At 46.0% G+C, this 16,800-nt stretch overlaps 1 protein-coding gene across 1 annotated transcript in view; it reads left to right on the plus strand.

Moving 5' to 3' along the window:
- Positions 1 to 16,800, plus strand: part of Myo5b (myosin VB) — a 303,407-nt gene that overhangs the window by 154,509 nt on the left and 132,098 nt on the right. Inside the window, exon 5 of the mRNA XM_037196923.1 lies at positions 10,410 to 10,566. Within this exon, the coding sequence (XP_037052818.1) occupies positions 10,410 to 10,566 (157 nt within the window). The remainder of the gene's footprint in view (positions 1 to 10,409; positions 10,567 to 16,800) is intronic.

Below are 16,800 nucleotides of genomic sequence, written 5' to 3' on the forward strand. Positions count from 1 at the left end.
CAGTGGTTCTCGACCTGTAGGTCAGGACCCCTCAAATGACCCTTTCAGAGGGGTCATCTAAGACCATCTGCATATTAAGATATTTACATCATGATTCATAACAGTAGCAAAATTGCAATTATGAGGTAGCAATGAAAATAATTTTATGGTTGGGGGTCATCACAAGATGAGGAGCTGTATTAAAGGGTCACAGCATCAGGAAGGTCGAGAACCGCTGCTCAAGCAGGAAGTAGTTCCTAACCCAGCAGAACCAGTGTTGTGGCAGAACAGAGGAGTCCCTTGTGGAATTTAAAAGTCCATCTCCAGGTCTCAGCCTGTAGCAGATTGTGACTCTGCTGGTCTGATGTAAGGCCACCCTAAGCACCACTGTGCTGGCCATGTACACCCAGACTGGAGAATCTCAGCGGTGTGTCTGGCCTTTGGACTGCGTGGTGTGCCATTGTCAGTTACAAAGCTTATGCTCGAGAACCAAGTTGTTGAAGTGTTTTTAAGTTGCAAAAAGGCATCTCACAATATTTTAATTAAGTTTACAGTTTTGTGTCAGGCTACATTTCATAGCTATCATGGGCTTGTAGCCCCGAGGCTACAAGTTAGACTTGCCTACTAGTGAGCAAAGGATTTTTCTTTGTAGGTGTCAGAGGCCATTCCCAGCCTGCTGTGCCCTGAATTCTCTGGGCTAATGTTTCTCATGACCATTTCCTGTGTCTCCCCCCCCCCACTTTTCACACCTGCCTAGCAACTCTGTCTAGCAGTGGTTCTTAGCCTTCCTAATGCTGTGACTCTTTAATACAGTTCCTTGTGTTGTGGTGACCCCCCAACCATAAAATTACTTCTGTTGTTATTTCACAACTGTAATTTTGCTACTGTTATGAATTATAATGTAAATATCTCATATGTAGGACATCTGACATGTGACCCAAAGGGGTTGTGACCCACAGGTTGAGAACCATTGGCCTAGACTAATCTCTGGGAATAGGTCACAAAGCATCAGAATACTAAAGATGTCTCCATTACGGGGATACTGGTGAGGGCCTGGACACATTCCAATGAGTCCTTGGAAATATTTCCCCAGTAGCAATGAGTGGGGGTTGGGGTGGAGTAAGGGCATAGATAAAACTGACAAAGATGAATTATGCCATAATGTGGTATAGAAGAGAGAAGATGAAAAGTTAGGGCTTAAAGGATGTGTTTAAAAAAAAAAAAACCAACCAAACAAACAGTCTAGCCATCTTGATTTCATGCAAGAAGAAAGAGAAAGTAGCTCAGAAGTCCCAAGGTTCCCCTGTCATTTCTGCCTCGGGAAGTCCAGAGAGCAGAATGGTTGGGGGCTGAAGAATTCTGCTCTAAACAAGAACCTTTGGGGCGTCTTTCAGTCTTCACATTCACTTGCCCACAGGACAGGCACAACAGAGGTGTTACTCTCCAGACAGCTCTGGGTTGGGAAGGTGGGTTAGTTTCATATTTGTTGCTGTGATAAAATATCCTGGTACACTTAGGGGGACAGGGGATTACTTCTGCTTACAATTTCACATTATAACCTATCCTTGTGGGGAAGTCCAGGCAGGAATTTAGTTCAGGTAGTCACATCTAAGAACAGAGAATAAATGCATTCATGTTCACTTTCAGGTACTGGGCTTGATTTCTCTACTTTCATGTAGTCCAGAACCCCCTGTGTAGGGAGTGTTGCCACCCATAGTGGGCTGGGTCTTCCTACATCAGTTAACTTAAGACAATCCCTCCCTCATGTATCCACAAGCCAACCCAACATAGACAGTTCTTCACTGAGGCTCTCTTCCCAGGTAATTCTAGGTTGTGTCTAGTTGATAATAAAAGCTAACCATCACAGGAGGTATCTGAGAATGGTAACTTGTAGGTGGCAGATTCATGAGAAAAAGGGAGGTTCTCAATTTAAAAAAAAAAAAAAAAAGGACTGAAGTGGTCTGTAGGAAGTGAAGGCTCTTATATATTTTGTTAGTAGGCCAACAAAAGCTAGTGGTAATAAGGAAGAGCTTGTGTCTTGAGTTAAAGTACCCTAGATCTGGATTCCAACAGGATGGCTAGCCAAGGAGAGGTTGCTTTGCTCTAGCATATCTTTCTCTGTGAACTAGGTCCAGGACCAATGAAATAGCTACAGATGTCACATGTCTGTGTCACCATCACCACCAGTCAGTGACACAAACCACAACAAACCTGTGACACCTGAAGTCACAGCAAATGTTTTCCCTGGTCCTCATGATCACCTTGCCCCACAGGGTTTTTGTTTTTAGTCTCAAAGTGTGCTTTAGAGATCATCAGATAATTGTAAGTGGCATGAAGTGCACCACACAGCTCAGTGACAGCCTGGATCTGGAGCCACAGAGTAAAGAATTACCAGGAGGCTGTGGGGGTTCAGAATCCAGCTGCTTGCTTTATAAGCACAGAAATGGGAACATTCCGTTCACAAGGACTGGTCCTCAGTGTGCCCCTGCTTACAGGTCGGGGAGGTGGACTGGATGGAGCTCTCAGGGGTTCTCTCAGATGTGGTGGAGACAGACTCACCCTGTCATTACTGCCTGTATCATATGACACCTATGTGGTTTATAGAGAGCTCCTGGGACCACTGTGAAAGAGAACTGGGAAATGACGTTTGGGTGATAATTGCACTAAGTACTTACACTCTACACAAAAGTCCATTTTCATCTTCTCAAGTACACACTTGAGACTGTGATGGCTAAGTACAAATTAACAGTTTTCTGTGTGTATTTGTGACCGTTTTCTGAATGGACTGGGTTGATTTCTGGGCTGGGCCTGAGGGGAGTGTGTGGATATGCAGGATGCCAGTGGCTGACGTGATTGAGAACAGACTGTCGTCACCCTCATCTCTAGGACCTGAGGTCTGCAGGGCCCCTCACACAGTGTCCTCCTTTCAGATTCTGGATCCATGCCCTTTCCTCTGTCGGTCCTGGATCTCCTGTTGCTCCTCAGATGTTTTCCCTGCATCCGTCTGGCCCAGACTCTTCTCACAGCAGTAATGTCTCTTATGTCGCTCCTGATCTTGGGACAGAGCTCCCTAGTTTTCAAGTGATTGTGACTATGTGGCTCTTAGGTCACCCCTCAGTCTGCCTCCCTGAAGTTTTCTGTGTCCTTCTTTCCCTTCACCTAACTTTCCCTTCACCTAACCTTCCCCTCCCCTATTCACCCTCTCCCGCACGTTACCAATCTCTCTGTGTGCAGATTCCTCATCACTGTCCAATAGGTTTTTATTGCTTTATATTAATATGTGTTTGCTATTCCGTCTCGGGGTTGTTTCAATTTATCATAACAGACTGGATACAACGTTGCCCTTTCCCAGTTTCACTGGACTTTTACCACAGTCTCATAGCACGCACCACTGTCCATGGTACTGACTCAGACAGCGTTGTGGACCAGTCAGTTCCTGTTCTGGCACGGTGGTTCCCACTGCCGCCGTAGTAGATGCTCTGTGTTTCAGTGGTGGTGTTGACAACATCATTAAAGAGTAGACAGCACAAAACAGTAGATTGATTGTCCCTAGGATGAACAGAGTATATCCTGACGCTCAGGTTCGTAGATGATTTGTCACTCTGGAGGAGACGACAGAACGGCTCAACAACATGTCAGAGCTGACGAGTCCTTCCTGTACTTTGGCAAAACCAGACTTCCCCTGCTTCCTGCTTTACAACCACACTGGGTGCCAGGAGCCTAAGTGGGTGATGTTCCCACTTCTTTATCTCCTCACAGAGATTCCAGTTCATAGATTTAAGTTTGTGCCTGTCTGAGGCTCCTCACGGTTAGCCCTCTTCTGGCCATGAGTGACCCATGAAGGCAAGGACAACCAGTTTGGTTTTACAGGCAGAAAACTGCACAACTCTAAGGGGATCTGGCTCTGAGCCCAGCATTTGCCACGATATATGGCAACTAGGCTGCAGGCTGCCCTTGTAGCACAGTCCAGGCGCTGCACTGCCCATCCAAGTTCTTGTATCTGAAATTACTTATCATGAGACTTATGTTTAAGGACATTAGGTAGATGGTTAATAATGGCTTAGTAAATTGTGGAGTACGTGCCATGATGACAGGGTGCTCGGGAAAGGACCTCTGCAGATGGCGTGTTTGAGCAGAGGAGTTGACATGAGCCAATCAATGCTGAAGGTGCCTGACTCATATTTCATGTTAGGGCTGGCTTTGCTAACACTGCTTCATGGCACTAGAAAGGAATGGTCAAGGAGAAGATGCAGCATAGGCCATGGAAGGTTGAACAGATAAACCTGTGCTCAGGTTTTGACATGCTGTATCTCTAGCTCAGGCACTGTGAGCACATTTCTTGGATATGCTCAGCTTCTAATTTCTCTTCTTTAAAATATGAAGATTGATATCTTGATTTTATGACTATTAAGTGTGAGATACATGACTAGGAGCTTTGTAAACACTTGGGCATGATGTAAATGGGCTAGTAATTAAATTAAATGGCAGTTAAACATGAGCCGTTATGAGGCATGATGTGATTGAGTACCAGGCAATTAACAACTCTGAAATGAAAAGTGGGCAATCAGTTTGATCTAGGAAAGCATCAGGTTGCCACAGCAGGAGAGAATGAAGGACAAAGCCTTGTGTGGTGTGGGTATAGTCAATGGAGAAAACTGGACAGAGGAGCCGGGCTGCCTAGGCCTTGAGCCCTGTGGAGTGTGGCTCTTTCTTAGAGGCAGAAGGGTGCCACTGAAAGGCTTAACAGCAAGGAGCAGGTACAGCCTCATTGGTTTTCAGAAAGTCATGTGAGCGCGACATGGTAAAGTGTGGTGATTCCCCTGCAGGCTCTACAGCAGGCAGAGAAGAACCATCCACGAAGAGACAAGAGTGAAACTCGACTCAACCAGATTTCATTGTACATCTGACTTCTGTGTTATCTTGGGCAGTACTAAGTCAACAGTACCCTTTCTTGTGAAAGGAACCAGATGTACTTTGTAAGGAATCTCAATGTAAACATGTCTTAAATTGCTGTGCACTTGGGACTGAGTTAAATGCTACCTGAACACTTTTTTCAAAACTTGTGCTATATTTGAATATAGCCAAAGTAAAATTATCTGGAACAGACTCTATTAGTCCTGGTTTAGCCTCGGTTACAATGAAATCTGGCAGAGCCAAGTTTTACTCTTGTCTCTTCATGGATCATTTTTCTCTGCCTGCTGTAGAGCCTGCAGGGGAATCACCACACTTTACCATGTCGCGCTCACATGACTTTCTGAAAACCAATGAGGCTGTACCTGCTCCTTGCTGTTACGCCTTCCAGGAACACCCTTCTGCCTCTAAGAAAGAGCCACACTCCATTGGGCTCAGGGCCTAGGCAGCCCGGCTCCTCTGTCCAGTTTTCTCCATTCACTATATCTACACCACACAAGGACAGGTACTGTTGACTCAGGGTAGTGCCCAAGATTTAGGGTCCAGGTAGCTTGACTGAGGTAAACATAACACCTGTGGGTGTTAGGATTGGCCTGGCTTTCTCTTTCTAGTTAGGCCCCCTAGTTCTTGGTATCAGGGTTACTGAGGATTTAAGGCCAGTGCCTGGGAATGCTTAGATGGGCACCACACCCATTGGGTGGGAGGACAGGAGATGTCAAAGGTACTGCATAAGTGTGGGCGGGAAGCCGGGCGGTGGTGGCGCACGCCTTTAATCCCAGCACTCGGGAGGCAGAGGCAGGCGGATCTCTGTGAGTTCGAGGCCAGCCTGGTCTCCAAAGCGAGTTCCAGGAAAGGCGCAAAGCTACACAGAGAAACCCTGTCTTGAAAAACCAAAAAAAAAAAAAAGTGTGGGCGGGACACCTGACCCCACGCCACTGCCATGTCGGCTGCTTGTGAGTCAGACCTCAAGTCTCTGAGCTCAGAGACGATGCAAGCAGGCTCCTGTATGCGTGAGACCACGGGTGACAAATTACTCTGTATGAAGCCCAAACAAAACAACCCTTCTGCAGGGGATTGAAAACCAACTCCCCAACTGTTCCTTGGCTGACCTTGACATAGGATGAGCATGTCTCAACAACCCCATGTGCCGTGTTCTGTACCCACCTGAATGATGGGCAGAGACGATCCCTAGTCTCAGCTGAAAGTGCTGTGGTGGGAAACGTAAAAGAAAACTTAGAGGGTCTTGAAGGCAAGGTGTCCAGGAAGGGGGGCAGGATGGAGGTGTTGGTGTCAGGCCTTTGTCAGGAGCTGCTCATCTCAGAACCCTCTGCTCTGGTGTGAGGCACAGTCCTCTCCGGGCATTTTCTGTCTGCAGTAGTGAATGCCATCCTAGAGACAGCTTAGACTCCAGATAACAGCTAAGCAGTAGATTCTTGGCCATGGTTTGCCTTCTCTAAAGGGAATTTTACTGGGCTTAAATGAAAAAGATTTATTAAAGAGCGGACTGACTCAAGTCACCATCTAGATCATCTCTGTAAGTGGGCCGAATGGCTGAAGCCAACATTGGTTGTATTTATTGAAGCATGTTGGGTAGGAGTTTATATTTATCCATGTATCCCCATGCCCATCCCCAAATGACTGGAATTGGGAACTAATCGTTTTCTTACCCACTGCTCCTATTAATGTATTAGTTGTATAATGATTGAATGTCAAAAATGGAGAGACTTATCATGGGAACCCATGTTGCAGCTTTCTGATTTAGAGATGAGAAGACAGAATGCCAGAGGAAGGAGGCAGATGGAAGTCATGCGGTAGGAACTGCAGCCAGTGTCACGTGAAAGGTGGCAGCATATTAAAAGTGGAACGATACAATGACACTAGACTTCAAGCGATGAGAAATTACATTCTCTGAGATGCCCAGGATAGGAAGTCAGGATGACTCCCAGGGGTCTGTTCTGAAGGAACTTCAGTTGAGAGAGTACCCTGGATGCAGTGCTGGGGAAGGTATGTGCTCTTTATAAACTAAGTGGTCCATTGTGGCTAACTCACAAAGCTATCACACGATCTCCTAGCAGATATTCAGCGTGCAGATTTTCTTCTGTAGCTTGATCAAGTGGCTTGCAGGGCCTGTTGGGGGCAGAAGCAGGGCTCAGCACATTCTTTTAGATTGCCCAATACTTTTTAATGGCTTTAGTATCGTATATTGTAAAGGGGTTCACATGCTGAACTGAGGAGCCTGGACTTGATTTGATGAGTACTGGATAGCTTTTTAACTTCTTGAAAGGGGGAAAATGTAATTAGATCATTGATTTAGAAATTTAATCTGGAAGGGAGTGAGACGCCAGTACCAAATCAAGGCAGCCACTCAGAACATCTTCTGCCTTAGGGATCCCAGTTGTAAGAGATGCTGAAGTGGTTGGTAAGTTAACGAGCGCATGCAAAGTCAGACGGCCATCAGTAACAGAACTGAGGTTCAAATTCAAGTCTGTTTTGAAGTCTGTATCCTGGATTCCAGTTCTGAGTCAGGAGGAAAGCTAACATTGGAAGAACAAAGTTGAAGGTGGCATTGCCCCACCATCCTCGTGGGTGGATACATGGTAGTGTGCACACCTCGCAGGTGTCTTTAAAGGGACTAGGTGGTCTAAGAAGTGAGTTTATCTGACTTGAGCATACATGGCAGTACCTGCCCTGATGGTCGCCAGATGAAGTGGGAGCTTACAGTTAGTTACTTCCAGTAGTTGTCCTCTGAAAAAAATTGTGTGTGTGGGAGTGAGCTACTTGCCTCGATTGCTCTCTAACTTACTCTTTGAAACGGTTCCTCTCGGTAATTTGGAAGCCCACCTGTCAGCTAGAATGGCTGGCCAGCGAGCCTCAGGGTGCTCTTGTCTCTATTTCCCCAGTGCTGGAACTACAGGTGCGCACACTGCACCCAGCCTCTCCTGTGGGTACTGAGGATCCAAACCCAGGTCCTCGGCTTGGGCAGGGAGCACTCTCCTGACTGAGCCTTGTTGCCAGAACAACGCAAAGATGTTTCAACTTGGGGATAGAGAGTTGTGATTCTGATGAAATCCTGGCTATGTATCCGTCTCCTCACCCTGCTGGGTTATGATCATTTCGTTCCTTTGATGCTGTTTGTTTCCTGGACACTTGTCACATAAACTAGCCCCTCTGTTTTTCCTTCTTGGCCACGTATCTTTGGACTCGGCTGCTTGACTCCTAAAGCGTCTCACCTCTTGGATGAACTGCTCCCTTCCCTGAGCAGCACTTGCTCAGCTGCTCTGGGCGCTGTGCAAAGTCGTTGGCACCTTGACACTGAGAACGGAAAGGGATAAGGATCACGGCTGTGTGCCTTGCTTGTCTCTGCCCAGCGAGATGTTTTACCCAGAACCCTTTGCTTTGTGTGCTGCGCTGCAGCAGGAAGCCTCAGAGCACTCATGTGTTCCCTCCCCGACTGAGCTGTTTGATTCTATGTGTTTCTCCCTGGGATCCTTGTTAAATGGGACAGTATGTGGCTCTCTGCTGAGGACTCAGTCCCATCCTGCATGTATTCTCTTCTTTGGGGATAAAAACTGAACAAAACTCCAAAGTCTTGGGTGTGGCTGCCCAATCTGGTTCTTGTTACACTCAGAGAGCTCTCAGGGTGGACACCAGAAGAAGGACGTGACCCATGTAATGGTCACCAAGGTATAAAGCCGGGCTATCTATGTTCCCAGCCATCTTGGATACTCATGCCCCTTATCAGTTCTCTAAGGACTCGGTAAAAAGAAGTAATGAGAACAGAGGTGACACCTGACGTTGTGACAATGTAAAGAAAAACACAGAGGATGAAAATAGAGGCTGGAGAGAGGGTATTCACAGCTAAGGGTGCTTGCTAGGTTTGGTTCCAGCATCCACATGGTGACTCTCAGCCATCTGTAACTCCAGTTGCAGGGGCTCCTCTTCTGGCTCCTGTGGGCACCAGGAACACACATGGTCTACGTACATAAAAGCAGGCAAACATGCATAATAATAAATAAATAAATGGATGAAAATGGGAAGTAGCCACATTGTAGGTCTGTTTGGAGGCTACCTTTTAGTGTTAGGTTGTTATGGGAGCAAGGAAAGAAGAAATGAGCATTGATGAGAGCAACAGTGGCTTAGAATGAAGGGGAGTCTCAGAAAGACGTGGGACATTTCATTCCCCAAGTGCTAGGAAGGAATCTATATACGTTTTCTTGGTTGGGTAGCCGATTTAAAGATAGGTATATTCAACTTGATCTTCTCCGTGTCTGCTTTTCAGAGCCCCTTGGGTCCCTTTTTGATTGTCCATGAGTGTGAGATGAGACCTCTATGCCCCATGCTAATGAGGACTGCCTTATGGGTGCAATCTCTTTAGCCCCACCCCATCTTTCACATGATTTCTCCAAGCACTTACACCTCCAGCTGAGCTCTCCTCTCTTTCTAGTTCCTCTCAAGTTGGACAGGTTCCTTTACATCATCATACCATTGCCCAGTCCCTCTGCTTTGGCCCTGACCTGGAGACAGTTGGCAGTTTTTCATCCATGCTGACAGCGTCAATAACTAGGAAGGCATGGTATCCCATCATGGAGGCTTCTCAGTTATTCTGTACCCACTTTGCCTAGGAAACCAGAGGACCTGGCACTGGGAGTCCTGAGTTTTAAGTATATCTTCATTTAGGAAAGGGAGGGTTAGGTCCACTGGGCCCTCGCTGATACTGAGTACATATGTGGTACCAGGCACTGTTACCAGAGTGGAGAATTGGAAGTGGAGCACCAGCCTTCCTTGTTGTTTTGTGAACTAAAGGGATGATGGCTAAGTTCACCATCATAAGCAATTTCTCACCCTAATCTGTGTCTCAACTGGTGTCATTCCCCTCTGCTTTGAATGCTTGTGCTCCTTGGAGACATAAAAGCATGCACCTTTCATTTCTGATCTATCTCCCTACTTTGTATTTTAAAAGAACAAATGTCATCATGTCTATGTGGTGTGAGGTATCCTTTTTTTTCCTGACTTGAATTTAGTCTCTAATCCCTTTTGTTGCAATCCTTTCACTTGTAAGATGAGGCTGGTGGCATGTAATACATCTGCGTGAACAGAAATGTCCAAATCTATCCCACCAGCATGCTAGGCTCAATGCAAGAGAAGATCCTTGTTCTTAAAACTTCTAGGGAGTTGAGTAGCACAGAGTCAGCCTATTGGAGGAACTAAGATTAAAGGATGCATGTGTAAATTCTTAGGGATACACTGCCTATTATCCTATCCTTAGGGTAAGCTGCTGGCCACACCACCCTTCTCCTGAGTGGTGGTGAGCTTTTGCTGTTGGAAAGCCCTGCTCAGACCGACTTTCTTCCTCCCATTGTCAGAGCTCATGTAGACCTCTGAGGGAGGGCAGATGTCACTCAGCTATCCACATTTATGGCCAAGAGATGCCCCTTACCAGGTTCCCCTCCATCGGAGTCCCTGGCAGGCCACAGCACCTTTCCATAGCCAGTGACTGACCAGAGCTCTTTCCCTTCCAGGGATGAAAAGAACCAATCCATCATAGTCAGCGGAGAGTCTGGAGCAGGGAAGACGGTGTCGGCCAAGTATGCCATGCGCTATTTTGCCACGGTTGGTGGCTCAGCCAGTGACACCAACATTGAGGAGAAGGTCCTGGCATCCAGTCCCATCATGGAGGTAAAACCTTCCCAGGGAGTCACTGGGGGTTGTGTGTGGCATGGATGATGAAGAGAGTCTTTGAAGTAGCTCGCCTGGGCAGCCTCCACACCCCTCCTATGTCAGGGAGAGATGAGGGTACCTCTGAAACCTCAGATGTGAAGATAACCTGACCTGGTCTTGCCCTGCGGGGCCCCCAGTGTTGGGTGGAATGTCTTCATGTTCTGTGTCCTTGGAATCTGTGCTCGCTGTAGCAGTGGTCATTGCCTGCCTGCTGCCACCTCGGCTGCCTCCCTTCCTGCTGGCATCACAGGTCACGAAACTGTCGTCTCACCAGAACCAGTAGATACTTTGAAAGACTGAATTAGAAGGCAGTTGTCAGGAAGGATGCGGTAGACTGGGTAGAAACCAGAAAAATGTTGTCTTTGCAGAGAAAGGTGATAAAGGGGAGCCGGCGCAGGTATGATACCATTGCTTCTGCTGAAGATCTTCAGAAACAGTTTCCTGTAATAGCACGAAGTAGCCAAGACACCCCCTGTCTGGGTCCTGTCATGGCCAGGACTTTAGGATAAGAGCCTGGTTTGAGTGGGCTTAGAGATCTTGAGTTCAGGCCAAAGTTGTTTCTAAAAATTAGATCTTGCTATAGCTCATAATGGTTTAGGCGCTCTCTCTCTCTCTCTCTCTCTCTCTCTCTCTCTCTCTCTCTCTCTCTCTCTCTCTCCTCTCCCTCTCCCTCTCCCTCTCCTCCCTCTCCCCCCCTCCCTCTCTCACTCAAGCGCACTCTCTCACACTTCCTCCTTCCCCTTTCTGGGTCTCTCTATCTCTGTCTCTCCTCTTTAAAAGTTTTATTCTGATAGAGGAGATTTAAATGTCCTCATAGCTTGGGTAACTTTGGATGCTCCACTATTCTAGTTTCATTCTTTGGCTGGCCAGGAGCAGCTATGGAATGAAGGAAAGGAAGGGAAGGAAGGAAGGGCTTATTTTATTTTCTGTGGGAAGTCAGAGCAGAAATTTGAAGCAGAAACCATGGGGGAATGCTACTACCTGGCTCATGCTGAGCTAGCTTTTTTTACACAGCTCCAGGACCACCTGCCCAGGGAATGGTGCTGCCCATGGTGGGTTGGGCCCTCCTCCATCAATTATCAGATAGTCACTAGCAGACATGCACACAAACCAAGCTGATCTAGGTAATTCCTGAGTTGAGGATTTCCATTCAAACGACTCTAGGACATGTTAAGTTGGCAATCAAAGCTAACTGCTACACCCACTCTTGAAGCTCTTTTTATTGGCAGGTTTGTGTTCTGCTTACTTTCTCCAGGCTGGGCAGTGCCTTTGTTTTATTAAGAAAAAAAAATGTAGCTGCACTGTGAAGAGGATGGGGTGAAAATGACCCCCAAACCTAACCCAAAGCCAGGCATAAATGTGTCTCCACCTTCCCTGTGTTAATCCTACCATCTCCAGATGACACTCAGAGATGCAGTGAAGTGTTAACAAGGCACAGAGAAGATGTTCAGGGGTGTCTGCTGAACTCGCTTCTGGAAAGCTGGAGTCCAAACTTCAAAAGACCCTGAAAAACGGGGGTGGTGACGGGGTGCAGAAAGGGAGAAAGGGAAAATCTGATGCTGGCAAGGGTGTGATCAGCCCATGCAGAAATGGATATGCCCAACAGACCTGTCACAGAAGCAACAGATCTGTCACAGAAGCCTTGAAGGCACTTTAGATGCCAAGTGAAGTGTGTGTGTGTGTGTGTGTGTGTGTCTCTGTGTGTGTGTCTCTGTGTGTGTGTCTCTGTGTGTGTGTCTCTGTGTGTGTGTGTCTCTGTGTGTGTGTGTGTCTGTGTGTGTGTGTGTGTGTGTGTGTGTGTGTGTATGTGTGTGTGTGTAACTGTACTAGTGACTGTATATTCGGAAGTGTTTTGATCAAGTCTTAGAGAAAAGCAGTTTTAGTTTTTTCTTAGTGTGTTATCAGCTCACAGGAAACTTCATCGCCATGGGGAAGGAGCTGTATTGCTAACAGTGTCTCCCTGGCTAGACTGATATGTGCAGAAAACATCTTCCTTGCTTGTGTTAGGGTCTTCCTCTTGGCTCCGAGGGAGAGAGTCCCTGACATCAAGACCCATGGCCACTTGTCACAAGTGCCTGGTGGTGAGTGAGAACTCCAGCCCATTTTATACTCCTTCCTCTTCACCACTAATGTGGACTTAACTCCCTTAGACCCAGAGTCCTGTTGGGGATGGTGTGTCTAGTCATCGGGATTTGATGCTGATTGCTTTGAAGCTGCCCTCTTCAAAAGAGCAGTGGCTCCTTTTCTAGACTGTGAGTCTTCAGATGAGTAATTCTGCCATTTTCCTGAAAGTCAGGGCTTGTTTGTAAACATTCAAGGAACATGCTTCCTGGGAGCAGTCAAATCCTCATGGTGAGTTTTCCCTGTTCAGAACATTGAATGAAGACTTTAGGTTTGGCAGTGGCTGTCTGGTTTTAATAATCAATAAAAAAGGGAGTCAGAAAGTTCTATATTAATGGTCATCTACCCATGATGAAGAGAATCCTGGATAAAGTTGGAATTTGGTTAGAAGGAAACAGAAGCAGCCCAGTTGAGATAATGTCTGGTTTCATTGCAAGTCCTGAGCCCGATCAACTCATTGCGGCCATGGATCTTTGCACTGGTGTGGAGCAGTACACTTCCTGGACCCTCTGCAGTCCCACTGTGTTCCTCTCTTTCCCTCTACCTTTGCCAAGTGCAGGAGTCAATTCAGAGTCTCAGGTCACGACAGTTCTTTGGAAATTCAAGCTAAGTCCTGCTTTCAGAACTCCTTTCCTGGAAAACTGCCCTTCCTGCTGAGTGACAAGACATCACCTGTTCTCTAAGAATTCAAATACTAGCTTCATTATTATTTTATAAATCAGAAAGTGGTCAATACAGTTGAAGGTGCTTTCGCCAAGAGAAAAAAAGAACTAGGAGAATTTTCATTTACACAATGCTTTAGAAGTGGTTGGGTGTGGTTGCATGTGCCTTTAATCCCAACACTTGGGAAGCAGAGGCAGGCAGATCTCTGAATTTGAGGCCAGCCTGATCTAAACAGCGAGTTTCAGAATAGCCAGGACTACATAGAGAGACCCTGTCTCAAAAATACAAAGGAAGGGAGGGACTGTATAATTACTGTCTTGGAGGCTTGTTAAACTTTGGGGTGCTGGATTTCACATCTGGAAGTTTGTTGAAGCTTGGGGTGCTGGAGTTTCTGATTCAGAAGATCTAGAAAAAAGACCAAAGTTTGTATCTCTCTTGGATACCAATGTATTGGTGATGTTCTGATCCAGATAGCTCGCTTGCAGAATGATTCACGGTTAATAAGACCAGGAGGGGTCACAGAACGTGTGGAAGAATGACAGACTCCCTGTGGTGCTGTAGCTGATACTCCACATCCTGATGCATTGCTTCCAACTTTGTCACAGGGTGTTGCACATCAGCCTTGTCTCTGTAACACTAAATTTTGGGTGAACTTACTAGCCACAACATGCCTTAGTAAGTGGCTTTCCACAGTATGACTCGCTATTGTCTTGTAGTTAGTTAGTATCCAGTTTAAGCACTGTGTGGTCTAAGACTTATGAATTCGGGTCCTGCCTGTGGCTCAAATGCAGAGGAAATCCATGGGCCATGGTTTTGGCCTCCCTGACTCCTGATGTGTGCCTGCACATTAAAGAAGCTAAGCCAATGCTCTGCAGCTTGCACAGATTTCCTCTCAAATGAGACTGAAGGCAGGCTTTCTCCCTCACTCGACTTTCAAAGTTGTTATCTTTCAGGCATATTTAGAAACATGGGCCTTCTTGTAAAGATAAAGTAGTTATTCTTAGCAAAGCAGAGAATTATCACCCTGATGCCTGGTGACTGATCAAAGTAAATATTAGTCACATTGGAATTCAGTGCAGGCAAGGCACCATGTTACTAAGTAAGACAGAAAGGGCATTTCCAATCATTTTTATTGTGTAAGATATGCATGGCAAAAATATACCACTATAAGTGAATGAATCAGAGACATTAAATACATTCATTGTTTGTGTGGCCATCACTACCATCTGCTTCCAGAACTTTCTCATTACCCCAATAGAAGCCCTGTTCCCATTGAACAATTACTTTTCCCTTCCCCGAGTCCTTGCCAAACTCTTTTCAACCCCTGACATTTGCTACTCTGAGAACTTCACATGCATGGCATCGTCTAATACTGGTCTGTGTGTACCTGGTTGACTTTACTTGGCATGATGTGTTCAAGGTCCATCCGTCTATCAATACTTTGTTCGTTTTATGGCTGGATATCTCACTGCACAAATGCACCATGGTGTGCTTGGCCATTCCTCTACTGATGCTTATGTGGATGTTTCTGCCTTTTGGCTATTGTGAATATGCCTCCTATGGACACTGATACAGAAGTTATAGATTTAAATCCCTACCCTGGGAATACTTTAAATTATAGTGGTTACTAATAATTTAAAATATGTGCTGTCTATTACAGCTCAAGCAGGCTTCTGAGTTCTGTGAGGAGGATGCTTTGGCATGAGAGAAACATAAGAGCAACATGCATCCCCAAGGGAGACCAGGATATGGTTAATTGCTAGAGTTTGAATGAGGAGTGAGGACATGAACTGCCTTAATCACGATTATGTATATAAATATAGTTGTTTGCGTCTCGGACATTAACGCTCTGTCTTGTGCAACTAGCTGCTTTGGAAACCATCAGCTTAAGTGCTGAGGGTGCCTTCCATCAAATGTGAGCTCTCAGTGCTATTCTTTGGGGGAAAGCTTGAATTTGGTAGGGAAGAGGAAGCAACAGAAATCAGGAGGGATACTGCCTGGGATTAGAGTGTTGCCAACAGAAAGTTTTTGCTCTGCCAAAATCGAGAACATAACTTTTCAAATGTTCTAGGTTTATGTGTCAGGAAGTCATCAGCTTGTGGCTCCTTAGAGGAGTCTAAGGAACACAGTGTCTCAAGTAGGAGCAGCGGATTACTGACTGTTCTGCCCAGTCCCTGGGAAGAGTTCCCCTGCTCAGCCGCAAGCAATCAGTTACTGGGTCATGTCTCCTTGCTCTCACTGCAGACACCTCCCGGGGAGACTGAGAGCCAAACATGGTCTGAGGATGCAGAAGTACCAGTAGGCTGAGCTGAGTGGCAGCTGTTGAATTATAGAGAATGGAGGCCGGACTGGGGTTGGCTGGGGCAGACTGGTGTAATTCATTGGCAGTGCTAGTGTGCCCTGACCTCATTTTCTTAACAGCTTGTGAGCATCCTAGGAGGGATTTGTCCCCAAGTCTGCACTGATTAGGAGAGCATTGCTAATCACGGGACCAGAGGTAGGGGCAGGGACAGAACCCAAGGCCAGGCCAGAGGATCATATGACATCTTAGGTATCATGAAACCAGACATACAACTCTGAGAGCCAGAGACACTTCTCCATCCAAAAGGAGATAAGTTAGAAGTACAGTCAACAAAAATAATAAACAAACAGACAACAAAAGACCAAAGGTGTGAGTTTAGGATTTTTGTCTTTGTTGTTGTTTTTAAAATGGTTAGAGCAGTCTAAAAAGAATCTGCTTCCTACATGGCCTCTCTATAGCCTGTGTTCTCTTGTGTGGCCTCCCATTTCAGCCACTCCAAAGTTGTCTGTTCTGAGTCCCTCCTGTCCCTTTGTCCACACTCTTTTTCTCCACTGGTAGGATTCTGTAAGATTCTCTGCGATTTTCTTTCTTCCTGCCTTTTTCCTTTCTGCTGGCATGACTCCTTGCTCCCCTCCCTGTGCGTGTACACAGTTTCGTGTCTGCTTCTCTGTGATATAACCCAACATTAAAATAATTCATTGGATTCTTGTGTATCACTGTACAGTTCATATAGGAAAGTCTAGTTGAGTTTTACATTTCTGTATTCATAAACAGCAAAGAACATGCAGCGGTCCTTTTTGTTTGTTTATTTGAGCCAAGGTACCATTCTGTAGCTCTGGTTAGCCTAGAACTTGCTATGTAGACCAGGCTGGCCTTGAACTCACAGAGCTCCTCCTGCCTGAGATTAAAGATGTGAGTCCCCACACCTGGTTTTTTGGTAATTGATACAGTGTTTATTTTACAAAATAAGACATCTAACCTTCTTGAAATTTGAAATTACAAATTGGAACTTGAAGTTTATTTGACAATAGTGAAAGTAGACGGTCTTTTATAATTTTCCACAAACTGGCTTTTGTAGATTGTAAACTCATGTTTAACATATTCAG

The sequence above is a fragment of the Peromyscus leucopus genome, chromosome 19 (assembly GCF_004664715.2).
Source record: "Peromyscus leucopus breed LL Stock chromosome 19, UCI_PerLeu_2.1, whole genome shotgun sequence".
Lineage (NCBI taxonomy): Eukaryota > Metazoa > Chordata > Mammalia > Rodentia > Cricetidae > Peromyscus > Peromyscus leucopus.